Here is a 17,699-nt window from a genome sequence, read left to right on the forward strand (position 1 = left end):
AACTGATGGTGTGTAGGCAAGACTGATGAAAGTCAGCTTCATCGGATATCCGACAAAGAAATCTATCGGATTAGATTCCATCATATATCCAATCGTGTGTACAGGGCTTTAGTGTCTCAATAAAGAACATATAAAAAAAAAGATAGACATATTTGCTGAAGATTCACTTTGGGGGAAGTAAATGATATTAAATTATAACTAAACACTTCTGTATGACAGTCTAAGCAAGTACCAAAACTAGTTACTATGTAATGCGCAAGTTTCATAAAGTTAAAAAAAAACACCATGTTAAATACTCCATTTGTGTCTCCTATTCTTCCTTCCCAGATACTACCGCTCACAATGTGAGGAATTTAGCAGCAATTCAGAGGCATTGCTGATAGCCACACCCCCTGCAAACATTTTTCATTTTAATACAAGCAGGTACAGCCTACATGAGGGCGACTACTTTGTTCTGAATTCAGGAACAGAGCAGCATTGTTGCCACACCATTGAAGGACACTGCATTAGGTGGACTTTACTGGCAAGATTGTGGGACTTTGCAGGGGAACTCAAAGAAAACTATAAATGCAGATGCCCTTATGTTTAAGTACTGCAGTATACTTTTTTAATTGGAAGGCCAAAGATCTATTCTTTACTTACTTTAATCTCTATGCAAGTAATATTATCTTTTTACACCTACACTGTGTGTATTTTATTTTGGGGGTATAATGTCTTTGCCTTGGGCACTATAAGGCCATTGTATGATAGTTCGGAATGTGGCTGTGCATCACCATGTATCTTTTCCTACTGTTCTAACTTTAGTAGGTGGTTGCTATTGAGTTACTACTGCTGAAAATCTCCATTCGGCTTAGTTGTATGCAAAGAATGTCTAGGTTTACTACGTTGTATTTTAAAGTAATTTTTTTTCTGGTAAATAAAACATGTTGGGAAGAAAGGAAAAAACGTGATATAAGGAGAATAACAGAAGAAATGCATTTTCTGTTCACACAATAGACACTGATGTTCTCTTTTGGTAGCGGTCATGTGACCTTATGCCAACAACATCTCCATCACGTCATTCACCCTCCTGTTCGGCCTTTGCAGAATCTTTTCTTGACCTACTGAAATTGAAAATGTAACCTTCCCTAAATAACAGATGAGGGATGCTACAAGTTGACATTTTCTATACAAGATCTTTCTCTCTTTCAATTTTTACCTGAAGCTCTGAAAGATTTGACCAACCATACAGGCTCCACCTGTCATACTTGTCCAGATCTGCTATACAAATCAGCCTGTAAACATTTCTAACTAATTACCACAGCGCTTGTTACTGGCACTTCAATTTTGCAGCATTACAATGTCGGCAATGGGCAGAGCGAAGGTTAATTGATTAGCACTCTAGCATTACAGCTCCGGGTTCTTGCTTAAATCCCATAAAAAGACAAACACAAATTCCCAGTTCAATCATCAGCTAAACTGCAACAAAACGAAATGTACCCTGTCAAACAGTTCACGTTAAAAACAACGGGTTTAGTCGCACACATCTGCACAAGCCTCGGTGGTCACATCAAGGCACCCCAGTTTACTGTGTTCCTAACTCTATAATTTTGAGAGTCTCCCAAATTGGAGTATATATATATATATATATATATATATATATATATATATATATATATATATATATATATAAGTTGGATAGATTAAGGACGATTGGCCTGGAGGGAGCCCACCCCTCCTTAAAGTTATATGGTTGCTCGGGACACCCAGCAAAGGTACAATGGCAGCTTAAGGTATCCTGTGTGTGCCCTTAAATCCCAGCAGAGGTTCAAGTCCCAGCTTCATGAGTTTATGTTATTCCTGTGTTTGCAGAGTTTTTCCTTCCACATATTTGAAAGATACTAGTAAGTTAAATGCCATAATTTAATATCCCTGGAGTGTGTGTAAATGTAATGGGGACATTCTTAGCCCCTTCTATGGTCGGAACCTCCAGCCTTTCTTTTTTAATTCTGGAAAGGATAGGTTTACACCCTTTGTCAATGTTGTTGCTGTCCTTTTTGGGGCACTTTTTCCCCATTAAACCTTTTAATGACATACAATTAAGTTGAGACGCAATAGCCCCAAAGTATCAGTAGGATAGGCATCCCTTTGGGAAGTGTACCCTCCTGGTTTGGTGGCTTCTTTTGATGGTGTGAGGAATTGAGGGGAAATCTCCCTTGGTGATAACATACTTCTGCACTCTGTCTAAAGCTCAAAAACAGTCAATAATGTTGAGTTCGTTTTTTTAGAGTTCTAGCAAAGAGCTTTTTTGTATTAACTATATTATCAAATTTATGCTAAGCTGATTTTGACGGCAAGAATATCAGACATAAGATGCCGACCCTATGTATCAGTCATATAAGTTTTTGTATCTAAAACCAGGCCATCATATCAGTCACACAATTTGGAAAGTGATACTTCAATTCCCTTCAACACTAGGAAGGTGCATCAGGTGTCCAAGGAGAATGGGTGGTCTATGTGCAACTGTTGGCCTACCTATGAATAGGTAAAGAGGTGCTAATAACTTTTTGGTAGTCCTTAAAGGGGTTGTAAAGGTTAAAAAAAATCCCAAAATAGCTTCCTTTACCTTAGTGCATTCCTCCTTCACTTACCTCATCCTTCAATTTTGCTTTTAAATGTCCTTATTCCTTCTGAGAAATTCTCACTTCCTGTTCTTCTGCCTAATGCGAGGCTTTCTCCCTGATGTGGAGTAATGCGAGGCTTTCTCCCTGATGTGGAGTGTCGTGCTCGCCCCCTCCCTTGAGAGGGGGTGAGCAGGAGAGTCAGGACGCTCTCTACGTTGCAGAGAAAGGAGCTGTGTGTTAGTGAGTGTCTTGACTCTCCTGCTTGCCCCCTACCCCCTTAAGGGGGACGACACTCCACACCAGGGAGAAAGCCTTGCATTAGGGCAGAGGGAGACCTGGAATGGGACAGTCTCCAGCATGTCCGATTCTGAAAGATCTTCAGCTGGCAGTTTATTTTCCCTACTGAAGAGATTTGATGGAAACAGGAGAAACAGAAGTAATTATTCCATGTCTTCTTTGCAGGGAACAATTTATTTTTAACTTCTATTTAGCAGCTGAGTTACTTTACCATTTGCATATACTGTAGATCTTTCTGTAGAGAAATACATAATTTAGGAATCACAGATTACAGATCAGACAAACTGGAATAAAAAACAGAACCTCAATTTCCCAGTTCACCTAGTTCCCATAACAGTATGATGCATAATGCAAAATATGCTGTTGTGGAACATGCACTATGCTTTCCCTTTAAAAGTTTTTCATTGATGTGCTATATACATTTGATGACAGGACTTCCGACCCAGATATTATAGCATATGGTTCCCATCGCTTTTTGAGACCCCGAAAACCTTTTACTTCCTGAACACTATCAGCATTCTAGCTTTGATTAATGTAAAAAAATAAAATAATTGTGGCTTAACAGATGAGCGTACCATGTTTGTGTTTAAATATTAATTAATACAAAATCATAAATACTTGATGTTATAATTATAAATGCTAATTTCGGCTGTTTGCTTGTTCTATGCAAGTGCTAGTTATTTATATGCATAACAGGCTGCTGGAAACAGAAAACAAACATTTGGAAAGATGATGAGCTGTGTGCATATACGTATATAGGACAACCATGACTCTCATGAGAAACAGAACATGTGATTTTTTTTTTTTATACATGGAATGATTTGACCTCTACTGCTGTCTGTAACTTTAAAAGGACTGACCGTTTATGACAAGTATGAAGTGCAAGCACCTGTACCTGATGCAGCTTTTTGGTATCCCTTGGTACACTTGAATGCTGGAATGTCCTAAATGGGCAAAGCTTCAACACCCTCTGGTAGTGTTGGAACTTGTCACTAAACAGTTTCCTCACATTTTCTATTGGCCCGTCAGCAGGGCTTTTTTTCTCAGAGAATAGGTGCAGGTAATGTCCACAAACCTTCCCCCACTGTAATGTCCACATCTCCCCCACTGTAATGTCCACATCTCCCCCACTGTAACATCCACATCTCCCCCACTGTAATATCCACATCTCCCACTGTAATGTCCACATCTCCCCACTTCTCCCCGGTCAGCGTGCCGCTCTGGGGAGCTCACCTAGGCCGCCGCCGGGTTACCAAGATGGCCGCTGCTCCGGAACTAGGCCAGAGCCGCGGCCTTTCCTATGGCCGCAATCCGCGGATCACGTGGTGTGCCGATCCAAAAACGGCGACCTATTTGGATCACGGATCAATGACAATCCGTTGCACCCCTACTAGCGACAGTAGACCTCCCAGCAACCAGCACCAATAGACTCCTCCCTCAACAGTAGATGGTTCCCAGCAACAATAGTTCCCTTCTAGTAACAATAGATCATACAGCAACTAGAATCAATAGACCCTCTAGCCCACCCCTGTATCCCCTGCTATTACATAAATCCAATGCTAGAGGTGCCAGAACTGCGTTCCCCCACGTTCCCGCTGAAAAAAAGCCCTGCCCGTCAGTATGTTTTTACTTGCCAACATGATTGTGTGGGAGAAGAGAGGGGATGGGCAAGTTTACACTATGAGGTTCTGAAAGGTTACCTGATCAGATGGCCCGGTGATCTGACGATATTGTTCTGGCTATCGAGATGGTTCCTGTAAGGACTGCGCAGGCGCAATCCTTTCCGACGGAAATCTCCGAACCTTGGCCGGCATCCAGGGCTTCACTCGGACGGCTCGCTCCGCTCGCTCGGCCTCCTGGCTCTTTTTTTAACATCCTCCAATCCACAGGGATGTTAAAGCGGGGGTTCACCCTAAAAAAAATTCTAACATTACATTCAGCTCACTACCGACATTGACAGTATGCAAATCTTTTTTCTTTTTTGCCGTACATACCGTTTTTTTCGTTGTTTTCCCCCCGGCGTCCGGGTAGTGAATCCCGCGGGAGTGGGCGTTCCTATGCACAGGCTAAATGATTGAGGTATGACAAAAGCTTCCCCTCTGCGCATACGGCCGCGTCACGAGTTGCCGAAAGAAGCCGGACTGCGAGTCGGCTCTATACGGCGCCTGCGCACCGACGTTCGGCTTCTTTCGGCAACTCATGATGCGGCCGTATGCGCCGTGGGGAACCTTTTGTCATACGTCAATCACTTAGTCTGTGCATAGGAACGCCCACTCCCGCGGGATTCACTACTCGGAAGCTGGGGGGAAAATAACCAAAAAAACGGTATGTACGGCAAAAAAAAAAAAGATCTGCATACTGTCAATGTCGGTAGTGAGCTGAATGTAATGTTAGAATTTTTTTTTAGGGTGAACCCCCGCTTTAAGGAATGAGCCTGGATGCCGGCCGGGGTTCGGAGATTTCCGTCGGCAAGGATTGCGCCTGCGCAGTCCTTATAGGAACCATCTCGATAGGGGAACCTTAACGTCGAGTCACCGGCATTTGATCAAACCAGAAGATATTGAAAGCTTCTGCAGGTATATGCAGAAGCATTCAATATATTTGGGTTCAATCAATAGCAGGTGAATTCTGATCAGGCTAAGATTGCACTTCCCACAAGCTAGCAGTGTTCAATGTTCTTAAACTTACAGAGTCTCTTAATTTTTCTTGTCTGGAGAAGAGTTTTAAAGCGGTTGTATACCCAAATCTCGAACTTTCCATGTAATTATGTCTCATTATCTCCTTAATCTATTGCAATGTTTTTTTTTTTGCCTACCTGCTTCTTTTTCCTGTTATCGCTATATTGCCGAGTGATGACGTTGATACGCGCATGCGCCGTATCATCGTTCAATCCGGCAAGCCGTGACCCTTCCGGAAACATTCTTTGTTTATGTCGGGGCTGCGTCATTTCCTGTTGACGTTAGCCCCGACATCCCGCGATGGTTAGGCAGATATTTCCTCCCCGAGAAGAGGCTTGACTAGTGAACTTACTGCGCACGCGCGGGATTACACGGCAAAGAAGAAACTGTGGGCGGAAATAGAAATAAAACTGAACACGGAAGACCACAGGTAATATGGCGCGGATGTAACTCGAGAATTTATTTTAAACGATCATCTGTAAAACAGTGAGTAAACGAATGTAGCCAAAACAATAGCGCTCAATCGATTTACAACTATTTGTTCTTCAAAACCATATGCATTGTTAAATTAGGACCAGAGGGTATACAACCGCTTTAAACACTGTCATATAAATACTGTCTTATAAATGTCTGGTAAAAAAGTTACATTTCATATTTACCTGACTAAATATTTTGTTTCATTGTATAGTTCTGACCATAATGTATACTGTATGCACAGAAATGTGCATTCCTTTTATTAAGCAAAATACTGTACTGTATGTGCTTCATAAGGGAAAATTTGAATTTGACCTTCTCTCTCCCACGGTTCACTTTCAGCCACAGAGGCCAACCAATGCATGTAAAAGAAGCTTCTACAAAGAGATTTATACAGGCTTCCAATTCAGACTTCTCCTTCTGAAAATGTTAGTTGCCTAACTGATGCTGATCGTCTGGCTTCAATACAGTACCTTGAGTCACTGATCCATAACACACGTGCCGATTAGCAATTGTGATTTTACTGTGTGCATGCCAGTTTCAAGTCTATGACTGTCAGTGTAGAAACAACCAGGCAATTTATATAAATATTTGTTTACTGTAGGAGGAGGCAACTATCATATTCTGTAGGAGGAGGCAACTATCATTTTCTATAGGTCATCAATGGCAGCCTGCATCTCACGTTCATAACTGACTGCCTTCTATTGGTTAAGGAGGGCGTGATTCAGCATCAGAGATTTTCAGGGATATTGTAAGGTGAGTATTCTGTACGTTACTTATTTTGCCACTTCACATTTAGTTAGAAAAGGATTACTTTAACCACTTAAGCCCCAGACCATTTTGCTGGTCAAAGACCAGGCCACTTTTTGTGATTCGGCACTGACAATTGCGCGGTCGTGCAACGTGGCTCCCAAACAAAATTGACGTCCTTTTTCCCCACAAATAGAGCTTTCTTTTGGTGGTATTTGATCACCTCTGCAGCTTTTATTTTTTGCGCTATAAACAAAAATAGAGCGAAAATTTTGAAAATAAATCAATATTTTTTCCTTTTTGCTATAATATATGTCCCCAAAAAATATATATGTAGCACAACCCCTGAAGGAGCTGCTGGTTTGTTTTGGGTGGCATGTTACCTCTGTATCTCCGCCGTCTAGGGTACTTGATGAGAGTTGCAGAAAAGGGAATGTCCACACGACAGGTGTCCCCGGACAAAAGGTTAGCCCACAGTACAGCCAAGCTAGAGCAGAGACCCAAATTTAAACAGTCAAACTAATTCAGAGCTAACTATTTCTCTGAATTCTCCCCTAAAATTAACATAGAACCGGCTCTGAAAGTAGCCAGGTGCTACATATAAAAAAACTATTTTTTTTCCTGAGGTTAGGCCTAAGCGTTTATTGATCGCTTTGCGCAAAAGCTATAGCATCTACAAAATAGGGGATAGTTTTATGGCATTTTTATTCATATTTTTTTTTTACTAGTAATTGTGGCGATTAGCAATTTTTATCATGACTTCGACATTATGGCGGATACATTGGACACTTTTGACACATTTTTGGAACCATTGTAATTTTTATAGCGATCAGTGCTATAAAAATGCACCAATTTCTGTGAAAATTACACTGGCAGTGAAGGGGTTGATCACTGTGTGGCACTGAAGGGGTTAAGTGTGCCCTAGTGAGTGCTTCTAACTGTAGGGGGGATGGGCTGTGTGTGTGACAGGACAGTGATTACCGCTTTTGATTACAAGAAGCTGTGTTCACTGTCCTGTCACTAGGAAGACTGGGGAAATGCTTGTTTACATAAGCATTTCCCCCTGTGACACAATCGCGGGTATGCCCGTGGACATCGAGTCCGCGGGACCCGTGGTCGGAGTCACGGAGCTTGCGACGGGCATGCGCGCGCGTCCACAATGCCGCTTTTTAAAGGGGACGTATATATATGTCCTTTTGCCTGCCGGTCAGCATGTGGTTAAAGCAAAACCTTGTCCGGTGGGTTCTAAGGAGCATTTGCCATAATGTGTTAGTATGCATGGCATACTTGCAAGTTATGGCAAACTTACCTCTTATTTTTTGCATTCCTCCAGCGCTGAGAGGTACAGGTTTCCTGTCGCTGCCACTTCTCGGCTGCTTTTTCTCTGTCCATCGTCTTTTTCTTTAGCAATTGGGGAGCCACTGTTGATACAGTTCCTATACATATGCTGGAGTTAGATTATCCCAGGACCCAGTTTCACACTAGACATTTTATAGGAGTGCATTGTGCATACGCCACAGGCAGTGCACACAAAAGAGGAGTAGGGCTTTTTGGGGGGGGGCGGCAGAAGAGAAGTACAGAGCCTTTGTTGCAAATAAAAAACTCCTAATAGCGTTTATTTTAGACTTCATAAGTAATAAGTTAATCTCATGGAAATGCTTCTTTTAGGTAATCTTTCAATTGAGAACTCTGGAGACATACTTTGTTTGTCAGCAAGTTGCTTGCATGAGTCTTGTCAGATGGAAATTAGCAGACTCAAATCTGTCCGCCTTTTTTCCACTTTAATATGCCGAAGACTCAATATATTGTGCCCCGATGAGAAAGAAGGTCATGGGATATCACCTGTTTTAGAATATATAGAGTTGTTTGAAATGTCTCAGCTGGAGACTCTACTTAGAAGCAATCTTCAGTGTGCTTGTGAGTAAAATATGATCACACGGCACAATTTTTTCTTGTCGATGTGCCACCTGATACCATGTGCTATTCTGTACCAGACTATTGCAGCACCTCTCTGCCAGCTTTTTTAGGATGTCTGTTTTTTACGTAGCTACCTGATTCTGCTTTCACATGGCCCTCCACATCCTGTAATCCACTGCCTATGGGGATCCAGAACTGTAGTCTGGGCTCACAGCTGACCAGTCTTGTTGTAACCCTCATCTTGTCTATGTCCATGTCTAATGGAGTCTTCAGGACCGGTGAGGACCCCGCTGATGAATAGTCAATGAAAGTGCCCACATCACCATGTAGCAGCATGGGCACATGAAAAAGGGAGGATGCAGGACATGGCTTAACACATGACCACTGATTAAGGCTCGTTTTGGAAATGAACTACCGTATTTATCGGTGTATAACACGCACAGGCGTATAACACGCACCCACGCAACGGGAAGTTTCAGGAAAAAAACTTTCCACAGCTCCCTGCGTATAACACGCAGGCACAGTTTACCCTCTATTTTCAGGGTAAAAAAAGCGAGTGTTATAGGCCAATAAATACAGTAATTGAAAGAATTATTAAATCAACATTTAGTTGGGGGGGGGGTCGGTCAGAGAGGAGCTTTAAATATGATATATGTTCATGCATGATGGCTTAGAATTATGAAGACTTTAACCCCTTCCCGCCGAGCATATATGCGGCTTCGGATTTCGGGGGTTATACCGGGATGATGCCCGCAGCTGCAGGCATCATCCCGGTACAGTTTTTTAGAGCGGGCGATCGACTTTCCAGGGATAACAACTGATGTGGCTAAAAGCTGCTCAGTTGTTATGCCAGAGGAGCGGGGGACCCGATCTGTGAGCCAGAAATTCCGGCGTCTAGCCACAGACTGGAGCGTTTCAGTCTCCTGAATGTAAACACGGAAGCGACGTCACAACATCACTTCTGGTTTACTTGGCTGCCAATGACCCCGGATTTAAAAAAATATACAGTATTCAGAATCGCTGTTTTCGGCGATCTGAATACTTTGAAGTGCCAAGAAGGGATTTGAGGTCTTTTAGATCCCCGATCCCTCCATAAAGAGTACCTGTCACCACCTATTACTGTCACAAGGGATGTTTTCCCGTATTTATCGGCGTATAACGCGCACCGGCGTATAACGCGCACCCCAATTTTAAGAGGGAATTTTCAGGAAAAACTAATTTTTTGTGAACCTTTTGGGATCAGCTACAAAGCAGATTACAGGCTCTTGCCTCTCAACTGGTCAGTTCCAAAATGATATATCCAGCCATATAAAAGGATACAAAGAACAAAAGATAGTGCTCTCCTATAAAAAGGAATAATCCCTTTATTAAATGTTAAAACCACACTTACAAAATGAAAATGAAAGAGGCAAAAACCACTAACACCAAGTGAGATGTCTCCCACAGTTCACCACTTCCAGCTGGGTCTGACTGAATTTGTGCATCAGGCTGTTACTTAAATCCACTCTGCTAGCTCAATGCTTCAGTGCACCTGTGCGTGTGCAGTCTCCCTCCTATTTAAATCTATGCTATTTAAAACTATGCAGCATACAGTACCTCGGAGGCGAAGGAGGAGGACGAGCGCCCGCCGGAAATCACCGCGGGAAATCACAGAGCCGTCATCTCCACTCGGCTCTACGTCACACACGCACAGTCCCGCCTCCGCCATCGGCATTGGACCATCTTCAGTGACAGACAGAACACTGGTCCAATGCTGGTGGCGGAGGCGGGACTGTGCGTGTGAGACGCGAGAGCCGAGAAGAGATGACAGTTTGGTGATTTCCCGCGGGCGCTCGTCCCCCTCCTTCTCCTCCGAGGTATGCTATCGGCGTATAGCGCGCACCCGGGATTTCCCGGGATTTCCCCCCTATAAAAAGGTGCGCGGTATACGCCGATAAATACGGTACATTACTTGTGACAGCAAAAAAAGTGATCAATTTTTTATTTTTTAAACACAATTTAATAATATAAAAATAAATAAAATAAAAACATTTTTTTTTTTTAAAAGCTCCCTTGTCCCTGTGAGCTTGCGCAGCAAAGAAAGCGCAATACAGAAGTTGCGCCCACATATGTAAACGGTGTTCAAATCCCAAATGTGAGGTATGGGCGCGATTGTCAGAGCGAGAGAAATAATTCTAGCACTAGACCTCCTCTGTAACTCTAACCTGGTAACCGTAAAAAAAATTGAAAGCGTCGCCTATGGAGAAGGCATGAAAGGGTTATGTTTTGGCATCATGTCAGTCAACACCTTTTGCAGAAATACCAGCCTTTACCAGCTTCCTGTAGAAGTCTTTTCACTAAGTATTGAAAGTCATGATAATTTACCAAACAATTTTCTTTTCAAAGAGTTTAAATAACATACCTGGATATTGCATAGGTGTGCAATCCTCATTGCTTTGCATGCGATAATTTCATAACTAACAATTTTCATGAATCATATTGTTTCCCCATGTAATGATATTCTATCTCCTAGACTTGAAAGACTCCATTTTCCTATATCCCCATAGTCATTTAAAGGGAATCTAAGAATTAATATCATCTAGAAAGGAGCAGTTTTAGAAAGGAAGAAAAACGCATGAAAAGTGATGCAGTCGTTTTTGATAATGGGCCATTATATGCATGTATATTACAAACATTGATAGTATAACCAGAGAGAGAGAGAATAATGCAAGCAATACACGTGGAACTAATTAATACAACCTTTTCTAAAATGATGATTTATTTTTTGATTGAACATTTTTTGATGAATGCCACAAACTATTGAACCTGCTGCATACATTATAAGTACGGTACATTGACGCAATTTTTTTCTTGATTAGTTACAATTTTCCCACTCCTCTTGCTGAATACTTGTGTTCAAAATTATCTTAGGTCGCCTTAAATGCACAGTCGTTTCAACAATTTTCAGTAATTGATGTTAATTAATATCTACAAAAATGAATTGCACATTAAAAACTGCAGGAAAGTGTCTTGTTTGGAGAGGCTCTTTAAAGCTCACCCCCTCGACCCTTTTATACTCTCCTTTGCTGCTCTCCCCGCTTAGCATTGAACTAGGAACTTGCTAGAAGAAAGGTTTTTAATTGCAGACAACACATTTTATGTCTCTTCTGCAAAACCCGATTCTTGCCTTTCTTCTTAACTTTCTGAACTCTACACTGAGCTGCCCATGCGCAGCTCCGTAAAAAATTCCAGCCTCCGCTGGAATGAATGAGCTCCCATGCGCTTGCATTGGAGTTACAGTGGGGATCGAAAGTTTGGGCACCCCAGGTAAACATTTGTATTAATGTGCATAACGAAGCAAAGGAAAAATGGAAAAATCTCCACAAGGCATCAAATTACAGATTAGACATTCTTATAATATGTCAAAAAAAGTTAGATTTTATTTCCATCATTTACACTTTCAAAATTACAGAAAACAAAAAAATGGCGCCTGCAAAAGTGTGGGCACCCTGCAGAGTTAATATCTTGTACTGCCCCCTTTGGCAAGTATCACAGCTTGTAAACACTTTTTTTTGTAGCCAGCCAAGAGTATTTCAATTCTTGTTTGAGGTATCTTTGCCCATTCTTCCTTACAAAAGTCTTTCAGTTCTTTGAGATCTCTGGGCTGTCTGTCATGAACTGCTCTTTTAAGGTCTATCCATAGATTTTCAATTATGTTGAGGTCAGGAGATTGTGAAGGCCATGAAAAAACCTTCAGTTTACGCCTCTTGATGTAATCCCCCGTGGATTTTGAGGTGTGTTTAGGATCATTATCCATTTGTAGAAGCCATCCTCTCTTTAACTTCAGCTTTTTCACAGATGGCATCAAGTTACCATCCAAAATTTGCTGAAATTTTATTGAATCCATTTTTCCTTCTACTCGTGAAATGTTCCCTGTGCCACTGGCTGCAATACAACCCCAAAGCATGATTGATCCACCCCATGCTTAACAGTTGGACAGAGGTTCTTTTTTTATTAAATTGTGTGCCCTTTCTTCTCCAAACGTACCTTTGCTCATTCCAGCCAAAAAGTTCTTTTTTAACATCATCGGTCCACAGAACTTGTTTCCAAAATGCATCAGGCTTGTCTATATGTTCATTTGCAAAGTTCAAACGCTGATTTTTGTGGTTAGGACGTAGAAGAGGTTTTCTTCTGATGACTCTTCCATGAAGACCATATTTGTACAAGCATCTCTTTATAGTGGAATAGTGTACCACAACTCCAGTGTCTGCCAGATCTTTCTGGAGGGATCGTGCAGTCAAACATGGGTTTTGAATTGCTTTTCTCACAATCCTGCGAGCTGTTCTATCTGATATTTTTCTTGGTCTTTCAGATCTTGCTTTAACTTTCACTGTTCCTGATGACTGACATTTCTTAATTACATTCCGAACAGAGGATATTTACATCTGAAAATACATGTTATTGTGCACTAAAATGCATTGTGCTGTTATTTTAGGAAAAGAGCCAGTGAATTATTTTCCATGTTCCTTGCATGTATGAATGGGCTGCCCTATGTGCCCATGTTTGGTCGTACCTGTAGGTGTGAACAAAGCTTAAGTTCCCCAAACTCTTGGACAAAATGATTAATCTGTTATTAAAGACACTCACAACAGATATTAAATTGTAACCATGTGAACACATAATGAGGAGGTTATGACTAAGGCCTTATAGGCTGAAACGCGTCAACCATTTCATTTTTTGCTTTTGTCCACTGTGGCTTGTTAAAAAATACTACATATTTTTAAGAGCAACGACGGAGTGCGGATCATCTTTTCCTCATTACTCTTCTCAGCCAGCGACTGTGGATCGAGTACCCAGGAGCTTTGCTTTCCATGTGATGTATGGGTACTAGCACTGACTTTTTTGTTTACACAATGAGTTGCCAGCAAATTCAAGGAATATACACCACTGGAACACTTATAGATGAAGTGACCAAGAGCTGCAGAAGTCAGATGGTGGCAATTTAGTGTAGCAGCCTCAATGATTCTGTCTCTGTTGCTGGACACAGGAGTTATTAAAAAACATTTTTGTCTTCATCAAATACCTTATATGTTGTATTAGGTCTCTGCACCTCTCCATACAGTGCTAACAGATCATGGCTGGTGGGAAGGTGTTTTGCATAGCTTCCTGAAAACAAGAATCTACCTTACTTCAGCCAAAGCTTAAAAAAAAAGTTTTTATCTTTAGATACTTATTTAACTGCGGTACTTCAAATATCTCCTTAGCACATCAAGCTCATTAACTGATGCCATTTTAGGTTAAAGTCTTCCGATTTTCCTTGTTAAACAGCTGGCAATCAGTCACTTTCTTGATGATAATTAGAAATTGGCCATCAGTCTGGTTTGCTAATTAACTGTTGGCCATGACACCTCTTGTAAATGTACAGGGCGGTCAGTAACCCTTGGAAAATATGAAAGTCCTCTTATTTTCCAAGAGACGAACTCTGGCTCAATGTCAAGCCACTTAGCCAAAACTGAGCATGATTATATTACTCAAGCAATAGTTTAAGTGAGATTAATTGAAGTGAAGAATAACCCCTGAAGCAGTAGAGAATAAATTAAAGGCAGAGACTGATCTACGTGTCAATCACTTTGAATTCCATTGAGACCAATTTCACTTTTATCAAATGGTTTTGGCATTCTGAATAGGAACAAGACTTCAAAGTAAAGAGATCATGGTTCAAATACTTTGTTTTACATTTTAAATCATTGTGAAGCATCCAAATGTAAACTATAAGGAAAAAGGTGTTCATGAATAGGATGACAATGCAGTATGTTTTTGTGGGGGCATAATCCTGTGATAATGTCCCTGTGTGTGGCATGAGAAGGATTGGCAGGTCTCTGTGTCAAAAGATCAGACCAAGTTTTATGCAGCATTCTGTTCTTCTTGGCTGATGAAGTCAAGAGGAATTAAAATAACAAGGTGTTTTTCAATAATTCCTCCTACTTTGTAAAGCAGGGGTGCCCAACCTTTTGAAGAAAAGCGAGGGCCACTTAAGCAATTTGGAAACCAGTCGAGGGCCACAATGAGCGGTGTGGGTGGATAACAGCTCACAGCTACTCTATAGGCCCTCCGATCCGCCCAGATGAAAGGGGAGGTAGATGGGCGTAAACAGACATCTGTTGCTCTATAGAGGTGAATTGAGGGTCCCATTTGGTTGGGCTCCGGTAAAAAGGGCCTAAGACTGCTTTCACACTGATATGCTGCGGTTTACCCACACTGCGGGTGCAGTGTAGTGCACCTGTGTCTATCCTGTGGGTTAGCTGAACTTTGCCATAGACTCCACCTGTGGCAAAAGCCGGTGCTGTAGAGGAAGCATTGGTTTATGGGGCTCTGCTCCGCAGCCGCTTTCTTCCTCTACCACCAGCTTTATTCACAACGGATGCTGTGGTATGACGGGTCGGCAACCTGTGATCTGGTTTTGCCAACCCACCATTTCAGAGCAGGAGGTCGCAGGCCACATCAGAGGGCTCCGCAGGCCACATGTGGCCCACGGGCCACTGGTTGGCCACCCCTGCTGTAAAGAAATGGTAGATGTGTGAACAGAAGATCATCTAAGGGTCCGAGCAAGCTTTAGGCTGCTATAAATATTGAGATCTTATAATTTACCAAAAATTAAAGAGATGCTTTCCATTTTTGAGGCAAAACTATAGAGCCTCTTTAAATCCCATACCCATTTAAACTCTTCACCCCTCTGTCAGAGCCCCCCATAAATACTCATTTATTTTGGATATGGGGACAGATGTGGTCTTCTTCCTAAGCTACTAATCACCAGGCCTTTACACTGTCACATGAGGGAGGGAAGGACATCGTCAACCCCATGTAATGAAAATTTTTCCTCTACTGCTGATCTGGTTATAGTTCAAAATTTTGGATGTTACCCATCTATCAGTGATAATGGTCACCAGGACAAATAGGAACAGCGAATCTGCCTAACTAGGATAGCCAGCTATAACAGCTTGACAAAGGTTCTAACTCATCACAAATCCACAACAAAAAATGCTTTAGATACACTTTAAGATCACTATAGATTTTAGTTGACTATTATCCCAGACCTGTTGTTTTGTTTGTACTGCATTTGCCTACTTATGGAATAAAACTAATTCCTTTGGTTATTCTTTATCAAAAAGAACAATCTAAACTGGAAAGATCATGTATTGTTATCACTGTAATAAATTAGATTGAGTGTCACCATTGTCACAGTAGTGTGCAAAGGGTACAATTGTTAACACCCAAAGCCAAAGTGTAACCATAGTGCTTCAATATCTTCCTTTTTTAATGGAGCAAAAGTATGGGCACCTATACCACTATCACACATCACCCTTATGTTGTCTGGTATGCAAGTATCACTGTATGTAAATTAAATTCTAAAGTTCTTTTTTTTTTTCTCAACAGATGGTACTGGATAGCATTTCTAGCCCTCTGCTCTTCACTTGCAATACTGCCAAATACACATGAGATTACAGAGGGTCAGCTTTTGGAACTGACTTGTCCAACTCTCTCTACATGGCCGTATATTTGGTTGCCGTGCTGCTCCTACTGACCCCGTGTCAGCCAGTTCCTCTCGATTTTCCACCTCTATCAAATTCTTCCCTATTCCTTGAAGAATTCAGCAATACTACTGAACATTACTCCACCCAGCCTCCAGGTACAATCCGCCGGACCCCTCAGACAATCATTGTCGGCGTTCGGAAAGGTGGGACCAGGGCATTGCTGGAAATGCTGGACATTCACCCAAACATTGTGGTAGCTGCTACTGAAGTACATTTCTTTGACTGGGATGAAAACTATGTGAAAGGGATTGAATGGTACAGAAACCTTATGCCTTTCTCATTTGAAGATCAAATTACTATCGAGAAAACTCCAGGTTATTTTACATCACCACTCGCTGCTGAAAGGATTCATAGCATGAACAGCTCAATTAAGCTGCTTCTAATTCTTCGAGACCCTACGGAGAGGGTCATATCGGATTACACCCAAGTTTATTACAACAGGCTGGAAAACCACAAGCCAGTGCAGCCTTTTGAGGGAATTGTGATTAAAAACGGTGCACTTAATACCAAATATAAGGCAATCCAAAGGAGCTTGTATGATCTACACATGGAGAGATGGCTGAAATACTTCAGTTTAAATCAGATCCACATAGTGGATGGAAATACTTTAATTAAAACACCTCTCACAGAACTGCAGAAGGTGGAGAGGTTCCTTGACCTGCCTCCTAGAATAGTCTCTTCAAACTTTTATTTTAACCAAACCAAGGGGTTCTACTGCATCAGAAGTGATGGTCGAGAAAGGTGTTTGCATGAGTCTAAAGGGCGCCCCCATCCTATAGTAAATGAAACAGTCTTGGAGCAACTTTACTCTTATTTCAGAGAACATAATCAAAGGTTCTACACAATGGTTAATCAAACGTTTGACTGGCACTAGCACCAACCACCATCCAACAGAGAAATCTGTAGAAAAATACCAAGCTGTGATTTAAACCAGTTAGATGCTGTAAAAAGTGGAAAAATAATGAAAAATTGTACTCAATGGCCATAAAGCGTAAAACATGAAAAACAAACAATAATTTGTTTACAGATAAGAAAACATTGAGCCCAAAACATTTCCTTTCTTTATTGTAAATAATGATATGCAATGCATTATTCTGATTTGTCTTATTATTTTTTCCAATTTATATATATGTACTTAGACACTTATAGAAAGATTGTGTAGTAGACATTGTTTGACAACATTTGATATTGAACTCTTTGCTACAGTAACAAGAGCCTAACAAACAAAAAAAAAATATTTCCTATGTTAAAGCGTGTGTAAATGGAGAAATAATTTTGTATTACTGCTAAGCTATATGTTACTGTCTTTAATGACAATTTTATTTAATGTTCTTAGTACAGGTATTCTGGGTTAGTAGGAAAATGTGACACTCTTTTGTATGTTCATTTAAATAGCAAAGACTTGTTTT

The 17,699-nt window shown here is 41.2% G+C and overlaps 1 protein-coding gene across 1 annotated transcript in view; it reads left to right on the forward strand.

Moving 5' to 3' along the window:
* LOC120946954 (heparan sulfate glucosamine 3-O-sulfotransferase 1-like) overlaps nt 1-17,249 on the forward strand; it is a 207,478-nt gene extending 190,229 nt beyond the window's left edge. Inside the window, exon 3 of the mRNA XM_040361821.1 lies at nt 16,133-17,249. Coding sequence (XP_040217755.1) covers nt 16,244-17,164 — 921 coding nt within the window. The 5' untranslated portion in view covers nt 16,133-16,243 and the 3' untranslated portion in view covers nt 17,165-17,249. The remainder of the gene's footprint in view (nt 1-16,132) is intronic.
* Nucleotides 17,250-17,699: the final 450 nt, after the last annotated feature.

The sequence above is a fragment of the Rana temporaria genome, chromosome 8 (assembly GCF_905171775.1).
Source record: "Rana temporaria chromosome 8, aRanTem1.1, whole genome shotgun sequence".
Classification (NCBI taxonomy): Eukaryota; Metazoa; Chordata; class Amphibia; order Anura; family Ranidae; genus Rana; species Rana temporaria.